The sequence below is a fragment of the Cystoisospora suis genome (assembly GCF_002600585.1).
Source record: "Cystoisospora suis strain Wien I chromosome Unknown contig_3404, whole genome shotgun sequence".
NCBI classification, from domain to species: Eukaryota; Apicomplexa; class Conoidasida; order Eucoccidiorida; family Sarcocystidae; genus Cystoisospora; species Cystoisospora suis.
In genome coordinates, this window is record NW_027156199.1 from 29878 (window position 1) to 40706 (window position 10829).

Consider the following 10829-nt stretch of genomic DNA (forward strand, 5'->3'; position numbering starts at 1 on the left):
AGAGAACTGTATTCCGTCAAGTGGCTCGAAGAATGAGAGAACGACGGTGAAACCTTCCTGGAAGAAGGAAGCTTCTTTCTATCCTTTTCCGAGAAGGAGTGACGAAACTTCTCAGCATAGAGTCGAATCTCCTTGATTGAGATGTATCTATTTCGTTGGTAGAAGAAAAACTGTCGACACGCTTCCCTTCCATCCTCTCACTCCACAGGCAGGCTTCAGTCGAGCGTGAGGGATTGTATAACAAGAGAAAAACAGGAAACAAAGAAAGCATACACAAAAGCACTAAGTCCTATCCCACGCACAACTCTACGTCCACCTATACTCGCACAAATACATTGTTCAAACCGACAGAGTATGCACATACAACCGCATTCTTCCCCATATGGTTCCTGCATGGATCATACGTACTCAAGCTTACACATGTATGGTGGATCATGTAGATATCTACCCGTCTGTACCTATCTGTGTATTGATACATGTATATATCGCGCTCATTTCAATATGTCTTTATGGAGATTACCGGTGAAGATGGCCTTCGTAAACCACCTCGAACATCTTGAACACACAGAGGCTTCCTCTTACAAGCAAGAGAAAACGCACTTAAACCACAACACGAAAGAAAGAGAACGGGAGAGAAGAAAAGCAACCAATGGAGACAGAAGACGGCAAGAAGACGACCTGCTGAAAAGAGGCCTTATACATCTCTCCTTTTTATGGTCCCCCACTCAAGAGACTGCGGATAAGATTCTCTTTGGCACTGGAGATTGCCTGTGATAAAGATCAGGGGCAACACAACAATCACACAAGATAACTCACAAAAATGCATTCTTTTTCATATATACGCCCGAAGCTATCCATTTCTATCTCTACATTTCTATCTCTATATCGGTAGACATCGACTCGTATACACATACGTATTGGACTGGGCTAGCTTGCACACGAGCTTCAAGCAGACAAATTGCCAAGCGTCTTTCCCATGACTTTCCTCTCCCTATCTTGTCTCCCCCCTTTTATTTGCCCGCATATCGTGGCTATAGATAAATGCTCTATCAAGAGTGTATATACGCAGGTACTGCACGATGTAGAGGTGCTCCATCACCCAGCTTCTCTCTTCATATAACAAGAGTGCGATGAAAAGAGCACCCTCATTCTTCCTTCATTTCTTCTTTTCTTTCATTCAGAGCGAAGCTCATTTCTAACTGGTCACAGCGAAGAAAATACGGAAGCGTCTTCTCATCACCTTCTTCTTCTTTTGCTGCATATTCTCTTCCCCTCCCCGAGGTTGATGACACGTACCTGATTGAAGGCTGTCTGAGTAGAGGCAGCCTCGCCACCTACACCTCCTGCACCTGTTGCGGCTGCTGTGTCATCGTCTTGCATGTTGATTCGAGCGAGAATAACGCCTGGATCCAAATGTAGAAGAAATCTTAAGACAGAGAAAGCACGGAGGAAAACGAAACATCACGTCAATCAATCAATCAGTCTTCCACTCATGTCAACAACTTCCTCCACCTTTCTACCTATAGAGTATAGAACTACCAACCTGTCTTCTACCTATGTAGCCGCGTATACACGGGTAGGCTGTCAAACAACCTCCATAGAGAAGAGAATGCCAAGGGAAGCCTTAGTTCCCCGTTTCACACGACCTGCTGTATAGACTGCGTTGTCGCACCTGGGCGACTCTAAAACTGTCTATACAGGTATGTCGATACATCGCTGTAGTGTCGACGTTACATAGATGCATCTGTCTCTCTCTATATACATTATATGTAGACGGTGAGAGAAGAACGCGAATTGCTTAAGTAGTGGTAGGGAAATTAGAGCCCACAGGAGAGTATAGACCCTTACACTACTTCTGTCTACTAGAGCAACTGTGAGAGATATAGGAAGAGAACGCCAGCTACTAGTAGATACATTCAGACAGATAGCTGTATACCGATCGAAACCGTGGTCACGGTGAATGACGGAGCTGAAGGGGAGAAGTGCCCCCTCCCCTTCTCCCTTTCTGAAGAGAAGATCAGGAAGGAGATTCTAAACCTCCTTTCATGAACACCCAGCAATCCGACCTCCTCCCCTTGCACAGCCGGTGAGGTAAGAAGAAAATGAGAGCGCCACACACACCAAGGAGAGCTCGAGCGGTAGTACGTTTCATTGGTACTCTTTGAAGTCTTCTCCCAAGAGAATACTAGAAAGATCAGAGATGAAACTAATGAATCAAAACCAGGAAGTCTCCTACCCATTATCAAAGAGTTCATCAAGCAAGAGAAAAACACTGTCGAGGTTGTCTAAGATTTGCTTCTTTCCTATCTGGCCTCTGGAGACGCACACACACCCGCATTCGACGACAGAGCAAAAAACAACTGTACGTCTTGTCTGGTGTATCTCAGCATGCAGCGTACAGACAGACCATGAATCTGCAGAGATGAAGCAGAGAATGGGCCAAAACGAAGATGTCGGGAGTTGAGTTTAGAAGAGAAAAGCGGTCGATAACGAGTTTCAGGATACGACACTCCAGAATGAAAAGTTATTCATAGGAAGGTACGAAGCATATTACATGCACAGCAATAATAGCGGCGGCCCGGTGTCCTGTAGTGATGTCTGCTGTATATACAGACACGCAAAGGGAGAACAAGACGCCACGCCTGGATATCATCACACGTACGTCCGTGCACTATGGAGAGGGAAGAGCAGAAAGACAAGTCTCAACCATCCCCTACACAGAGTGTTTTATTTCTCTCGCTAAGCACACACAAAATCAACAAGAGTGAAACGAAGAGAGAAAGAAGACGAGACGGAGATGGGAGACAGAAGTATATTATATCTCTCCTCCCTATTCTGTACCCACCAGTCACCGCTACCTACGATCTGACGACTGATAAGTTCGGCTTCACTTCCCTGTGCCAGGATAAACACAAAAATAGACCTATACGTAAAGCCCAAAGCAATGGAGTTAATTTGCAAAAGCAAAGACTGACATATGCATGCCTGCGCCATGTACACTTGTACTCGCTCCCCCCTTCCCCCCCCGGGCAACGCAATGGACATCTTCCTCATCGCATCTCTCCTGGAGAAGCAGTCTGTGCCTATGAGTACTTAGAGCCCCCACATGGAGAATCACGACATACACGTGCACGTGTACCGGGTGATAGAGCGAGTAATGATTGCACGCATATGAAAGAAGAAAGAAAAGAAAAAGAACAAGAAAGGAGATACTGAGGCTTTCTTACCCTGTGAGAGTAGTTAGGGCGGAGGAGAGCGTGTTGAAGATTTCGAGAAGAAGAATCTCATTGCAGCCAGCAGATTCACTTACAAGGAAGACAAGCACATCATTAATACTTCTACCTAAGCCTACGTATTCTCCTCCTATCTCAAAGGCTTCAACTGTAAGCAAAGACAAATCATATGGGAGAGCCGTACACAAGCGCTGAGAGAGGCACCTGTCTACAGGTACGTAGCCGACTCAGAAAATGAGCAACTTCACAGTTGGTACATAGGACCCGAATTCTCTTCCTCCACACATGTCAGTATCTCCTCCACACAGATATAGATGCGGTATAACTACATGTGTACACTCCATCCATGCATCCGAACATATACATACATATATCTATGTAGACCGCTCCACACAGTCAGCGAAGTTGATAGTCGCGTGTGATATGTTTCGCAGAACAGATATAGATAGCACCAGTGGTGAGAGAATGGCTATAAGAGAGGAAAACTGAAGCTCTTACCTTCATTCCTAGAGGTCATTTTCGAGAATCTTTGAACGAGCTGTTGCTCTAACTGACGTTGACTAGCAAAATCCTCCATGCCTCCAGTATCTCTTTTCTTTCCTTTCTTCGTTGGGTCTTCTCCTGCCCTACTATTCTCACCTCCCCCAACGCCAGCCTGTCTAGAACCCGATGAAGAGCTTCCTGCTGAAGAAGATGAAGGATTAGATCCAGGCCTACGAGGATATTTGACAGCCAGTCTCTCCCCCTCTGAGTCCAAGATCGCTACTGCGCAGAGGTTGAATAGACCCAGCGACATCTTGGCTTGGCTGGAGTGTCAGTGAAGAGGACGACAAAGAGGTGCAGTATAGAATGAAAACAAGACAGCAATCCGTCTGTCTGCTGAAGGTCGTACGGATGAACAGTTGATTCTATTGAAACCGAAACAGACGGGAGAAAACGTGGAGAGTTTGACAGACTAAAGGAAGAGAAGAGAGGCCGGAAACAGGAGAATCTGCAGAAGAGCTGAGTAAGAAAAAGGAGGAAATATATGAAAGTTACGAAAAAGTGATGCGAGGAAAAGAATAGGAGGGCGACAAGTGAAAAAACTTCGGGAGAGGGTCCGCCTTTGTACGATGGTTTCCCAGGAAGAAAAAACGTCCTTTGATCTTCTTGTTTCTTTTCTCTCGTTTCCTCGTCCGGTTCTGGTTCACGAAGACAAAAGCGAAGAGGGAAACGGGTACGAGATATCCTTTTTTGTTGGCTATTTCTTTCTCTTCCTACTCAACTAACTCTTTCTCTCTTTCCGGTGCCACGAGGCATAATGGCCACCTGTCAGCTCTTAGCGAGGCGAGCGGACGGAGTTCCTTGCTTTCTCTGTTTTGCCAGTTCTTGGAGGGTTATTCAGCGGAGGTTCTAAAAAAAGAGAAAAACTTCTTGGACTGGCTCCTAGGCGGGGCCTCTTCCCTCCTTTCTATCCTGCATGCAAAAGAAGATAACAGAGTGTAGATTCGCAGTCGCACATCCATACATCTGTCTCTCTCAAGTAGGACAGGAGCATACAGGCAGGATTCATCCGATAGGATAAACCCTCTGTATCTACTCTTCTTCCTTGGCATGAACTCGCTCCTGTTCTATTGATTCGGCGTCCGGTATCTCTTGCTCGGTCTGTAGTTTTCTGAGGCGGTTAAAGAAGAACCAAGAAAGACTTCTCCCTTCTTCATGTGTGTGAATGTAGTACACTCGAAGTTGAGCCGTCCACTCCATTCCGTCACCGCGCTATCGCTTGGGGTTGGAGAGAATTCCCTTCGCTTCTACTTTTTTCATCTCGAAACAGACCTTTGTTTCTCTAAGAAAAGGAGAGTTTTCTCTGCGTATTCCCCTTTTGCCTGAGATAATCTTTCGGGCTGTCTCCTCCCCTTGAGTCAAGCCAGATCGATCGATATCCAGGTCAGTCTACCCTTCTTTTCTCTCTGCCCATTTCTTGTGTCTCTTACTGCGTTTTCTCCTTGAAGAATTAGGAAGGCCTAACCTACCCGTCTCAATGTTTCCCCATCCTTCATTCGTTGTGTCTTTCTCTAGTTGCTGGCGTCAGGTCTCATTCCTCACGAAGGCTCCGCCTTGTTCTCGTGTATTATCAAAGCTGCTGAGTCATCCATACTGCTGAGGAAGAAGATGGAGGGAATTTAGGTCTTCTGAGTCGCCGGTGCTCTTTGTTCGTTTAGAACCAGAAAGGAGAGAAAAGACGTCGGCTGGCTGGATCGTTTTCCGGGGACTATGTGTATTGTACGTGCGAAGAAGAAAACAAACAAGAGAAGAACAGCTTGTGCAAGGAATGCGACACTTCTCCTTTTCTCATGAAGAGAGAGATATCTCTTCGGCCCTACTTTTTGTTTGTCGTTCGTTACAAAGGATTCGCGGCTCTTCTCTTGCCGGGCGGACGCCTGAGAAGATTTGTTCTGTTACAAACGACCTTCGTCTCTCTCCTCCTCTTCTTTTTCTTTTCATACACTATCTTTTGCTTTTCTCATTCCCGTCCTTCCTTTTCCTCCCGTTTCTGCGCACTTTCCTGATCTCGTTCATCCGTTTTTGCTTCTCGTTCTTCTGTCGCCTTTCTACAGCACGTCATCCCTTTTCTTCTTTCTTTTTTTCTTCCCCTCTGTTGTCGATCGCATGCTCGTCCAGTCTATGCTTTTGCTTTCTTCGTGACCTCGTTCGTCGTCTTTTTCTTCATTTTTGTTTTCCGTTCTCGGTTTCCATCCTTCGGTCTTCGCTCTGCTGCTGTCTTCCTCGCCGACCATCTTTCCTCTTGGTGTGGTGAAGTCCCTCAAGTGTTGGGGTGGTGAAGGAGAAGAAGAAGAAGAACCATGAAACAAAGGAATTGAAGACGACCAAACAACAGCGAGGAAATGAAGGGGGGACAGAGGGGAGAAGGAGGGACAGGAGGAGGTTATATAGGACAGGAGCTTGTTTTACTAGGGGGAGGTCATGCTCATCTCTTTGTTTTGAAGATGTGGGGAATGAAGCCTTTGGATCATGTCCGTCTGACGCTCATTTCCTCTGATGTAGATACACCTTACAGTGGAATGATACCAGGTACGACGAGAAGGCAGGCACTCACATTAGCTCGTCTCATGGCCCGTCTTCTTTGAAACGTCATTCGCTTCTTACTGTGGGGTTGTTACGATGCCATATCACTGATTTTTTCTTCTCTTTTCAGGTCTTTTTCTGGTTTCCCCGTGTGCCTTTAATTTCTCTCTGTAGCTCTCTTCTCTCCCATGTACCCACTCTCAGCGTTTGTACTTTCTTCTTATTCCTCTTCATCTTCTGGTTACGTCATCCTTGTTGTATATCTCCTTCTTGTCTCCCTCACCCTCTGTCCCAGTCTTTCATTCTGATCTCTTTCGACCTTTCTATTGGCGGCGACGTCTCCTGCCTCTTCTTTCTTCTCAGTCAGCTCGATACCTCTAGGTGTTGACGTATCAATCCTGTGTATAGCTCTCTGAGGCACTCGGTATTCCTCTATCTTGTGCATTCTTCCAGGGAAGGAGTATGCGTTCTTCGCAAAAATTTTCAGTGGATAGTCTTTCTCTTCCGCCTTCACTCACTTTGTTTCTTTTTGCTTTTCTTACTTTTCGCCTCGTCCTTGTCTCGCAATCCACCTCAAGGGTCTTCCGACATGGCGTCTTCAGTCCCAGTATCAAGAAAAAGAGATCTGTTTCATGTTTTTTTCTTTCTGTAGACTTTTGTTCACTTCTTCTGAGAAAGAATCATTGAATATAGATCGATTTGTGCTTGAGCGTGTCTTTGAAACATGTTCTCCTCGCGTCGTCCAATCACCTACAGGTGCATCTGCATATGCCGAGAGGGACAGACTTTGGGTCACCTCACGGGAGAGAAGAAATCTGATGTATGTGTGTATGTCTGCATGTATGTGTGTTCTTTCTTTCCAATGGACAGGCTACATTTCCGGTGTATACACATGGGAGCAATGCCATATTGATTTGCTTCGGCTCTGTCACTTTGCTTCGGCCCGATTCATCTGCGCTACGGCTGTCGGCGTCGACAGGGTCAATCGTCTGATTTTCTTCGGTGACCAGAGACCTCCCATACGCTATGATCTTCTCTCTATTGACATCGGGTACGTCACTAAGCGGTGGAATGGAATATAGCGCAGTCTAAAATCACATTCCAAACGCTTTCTATATACAAATATATATATATATATATATATGCACGTTTAGATGTCTGTCTTTTCATGCAAAAATCGACTAAGGACATGTGCAGGTTTGTTTCTTCATCTCGTTCTGTTTCTTGGTATATCGGCTTCCACACCCGGCGTTCATCTTCTGCAGTCATTAGCACTTGTGCGCGCCAAGATGCGGAGGTGGGGACCGGGCAGGGCACTTGAAACAATGCATGTGTATGTGTATACGTAAACATGTGATAAGAGGCATCTGTCCCCAGTACATATAGACAGCTATCGATGGCGTGACAGCAGGAACAAAACCACCGACCTCGCGACTTGAGCCTTTAGTCTAGTGGGTACGATTTGCAGTTGGCAGGAAGTCACTGGTTTGTTTAGCTATTTATATGACAGCGCATCTGTAAACATCAGGTAGGACAAAATGGAAGCTAAAATCCGAGGGAATCCGGGCCAGAGACTTGTCTTTTCTCTTGTAGAATATCTTCCCTTATCTTTTTCATCCCGTCCTTTCATTCTCCTCTTCTTATCGTTGTGTTCGGACGGAGGTGTCAGTGAGGATGCGGAGTTATGAGAGAGAATGTTTTCTTCGCGCAGGGGCCAAGAAAGGAAGAATGTGACGGTTCTTCAGAGAAAAGGCGCGAACAGAAATGAGGCAAAGGAAGGAAAATAGCTTCGATGCTTTCTTTTTTTCTTCTGTTGTTCTTCCTGTTTCGCAGGTCAGCGCCCACAGTAGCTCCTCAGATCCTTGTCTCTTCATCGGACGCAGCCTTAGATACCCTTCCTGGCAATCTACATTGTAAAGCATTGCTTTGTGATGGTCCGGGTAAGGATCTTTCCGGTGAAGAAAGAGAGATTGTTCTGTCGGTCTCCAAACCGATATTCCTGAGTATCGAAGGATTCGAAATAGAATAGATGGCACCTGGGGGAGTCACTAGTCAAAAGCAGGGAGGGCGGAGGTAAAGAGTCATTTGGCTTCTCCGTCTTTCTACAGTCTGGTGATTTCCCTTCATCTCGTGGCTACTTTTTATGAACTCGAGTCCTCTTCTGTTGCTTCTTCTTTCCTAATGTCCGCCTTCTTCATCCTCGTAGCTTTCCTGACACTCAGGTGACTCCCCGTGTTCACGTGTGTTACCGACCCTCGATCTCGTCTCTGTCTATGAGAGTAGTAGTTATCGCCAGGAAGTCTCATTAGAGTCGGAGGATACTCGTTTTAGAGAATGTCCTCGAGATGGTCTTTCGTTCTGTCTGTACAGCTGAGGAGAAGAGAGAAAGACAAAAACACATGTCAACCGCCCAACCGCTTCCGTCGCCAGAGAAGAATTTCGATGGGGAGATCGAGAAAAAAGGCCAAGACGATTATTGTACAAGGAACTTCAATGCCATGCATAAAGAACAGAGGGATGGAGAATCTTGCTTGACTCCTGTTAAGCCTATTAGTGAGTTTTTTCCTAGATGGCATACAGTCTTAAGTCGCATCGAAAGCGAGGCCGCACGTCGATGGGGTCTCCAACAAGTCACAGATGCAGTGAAGCAAAGAGAAGAAGGAGAAGAGAACAAGAAGAAAGAAGGAGAACAAGTAAATAGACAGCGCTGTCGTACCACTGGAGAGGATTCTAGTCATACAAATGATCTCTCCGGTGATGCTACTATGAGAAACGCCAGCCACACTGCCGAGGGCATGGATTGCGAAAAGCCGCAATGCTGTACGACAGAATCAAGTGAGAAGAAGAATGATAAGAGGACATCACCTGGACCATATGTATATAAAGTTGTCATTGTAGGAGGTGGAGCTGCTGGGATTGAGGTCTGTTTGGCTATGCAGTGCGCAGTGAAACAAAGCTTGAACCGTCTAAAGCAAGAGAGATTGATACAAGTTAAAAAAGACGCTTCACCTACGGATCATACGAAGAGAGGAGGAGAAATACTTTCCGATGTCGTTGACTTTGCCAGTCTTTTTCAAGTCGAGTTTCATATCTTTACGAAGGCTTCCTCGGTACTTCAGAGCTTCTCCAAGGGTGCTCAGGTAAGGCAGCGGAGATACGGAGGGGGAGAGGGAAGGTGGAAGGGGCGTGTGCGGTCAGACAATAAGAGAGTTTATCATATATATAGGCACTTCACTGTCATAACAGTTCCTAGCTATACGATTTGGACTGCAACTGTGGCAGTCTGTCTACAGACCACGCACAGCTAGGTAGATCTACTGAACGATACTAAGATATCTTTTCTTTCACCTTTCGTGTCTTTTGTTTTCGCTTTCTTTCTCAGGCACGCATGAATCGCCTTCTGGTTAAGCGAGGTATTCACGTCCATACCAATTCACACATCTCGTCTATCTGCGTTATAACCCCTCCTTCTCGGTTGTCGGCTGTTTCTCCCTGCGACCCTTCAGGTAATTGACACTGAAACCACCGACTCCGTACTCATATTTGCCACTGTCGTCTCTAGAGACCCATTTCAACTGTACTTGGTAAGGGTAGATTTCCCAACCACTAAACAAAGAGTAATATCTCTCGCGTGCACAGTGGGGGAAAGAGAGAAGAGTAATCTCTTATGGATACGGGGGGCGCTCGACTCACAGCCACTTACTTGAAAGGGTAAACAACGGGTACAGGGGTCCGGGCTGTAGTAGGATGTATGCTCGTGGTGCCCATAGTATCAAGAGTGCTCATCATGCCTGATGTGCCTTGCAGTACGGGTCTCAGGAGTGTTGCAGGTTTTAGCTTCATGTGTCCGTACCATAGAAGGACTAGGGGTCTACGCAGGAATGGAATTATTTTGTGTTGGTCAATATTGTTCTATCATTTTCTTCCTGAGGCGATGAAACCCGCTTCCATTTCTTTTTCTGTAACGATTACTTCCTTTCTCCCCTCGAGGCTCCAGTCCGCTTTTCCCTGAAATCTTTCTCTGGAGACGCCGGTCATGCGCGTTTCAGCGTCTACGTTTTTGCGCATATGAAAGTTAACAGTCACTTGCAGAGATGCATGCGTTTTGGACTGCTATAGGTATGGCGACGCCTGATATTTTCAACCCGGGTACCACTGCAGCAACAACGCCTGACACGATTGTCCCTGCTGAAAGGAGTGCGGGGGTGAGCCGGTCCTCCCACACAGATCGTTCTCCTTCCAGTGAGCAGAAGGAGCCGCGGCGCCCTCTGCCTGGTCATTCCCGCTACAACCGTCCGGGAGAGGAATCTTCCAGAGTGGCTGTAGAAGATTCTTTTCATACGCCTCCTCGTCTTTCTCAGCAGTTTCGACGAGACGGACGTCACGAAGCCGCCGCCTGGGTGAGCGGAGACCAAGAAGAGCTCGAAGATGGTAATGCTCTGTGGAATGCAAAAGAGAATGAAAAGGTCTCTCTGGAAGACAGAGGACGACAGGGCCAACAAGAAAAAGGAAGAAAGGAAGAAGGAAGAG

The 10829-nt window shown here is 46.4% G+C and overlaps 2 protein-coding genes across 2 annotated transcripts; one reads left to right on the forward strand and one right to left on the reverse strand.

The window, feature by feature from the left end:
- Nucleotides 1-118: 118 nt before the first annotated feature.
- CSUI_006668 (clathrin adaptor complex small chain subfamily protein) lies at nt 119-4675 on the reverse strand. Its single transcript, XM_068066822.1, has 5 exons — nt 3732-4675; nt 3228-3381; nt 2237-2314; nt 1297-1426; nt 119-768 (listed from the first exon to the last, which is right to left on the reverse strand). The coding sequence occupies exons 1-5, from the start codon at nt 4027-4029 to the stop codon at nt 712-714; spliced, it is 717 nt and encodes a 238-aa protein (XP_067921205.1). The 5' UTR covers nt 4030-4675; the 3' UTR covers nt 119-711.
- Nucleotides 4676-4767: 92 nt separating this feature from the next.
- On the forward strand, nt 4768-10726 carry CSUI_006669 (water dikinase; the record flags this gene model as incomplete). The annotated part of the gene is made up of 6 exons (XM_068066823.1): nt 4768-6305; nt 7170-7350; nt 8133-8239; nt 8670-9439; nt 9682-9805; nt 10419-10726. Coding segments are annotated over exons 1-6 (1677 nt in total), but the record flags the coding sequence as incomplete, so codon positions are not given.
- Nucleotides 10727-10829: the final 103 nt, after the last annotated feature.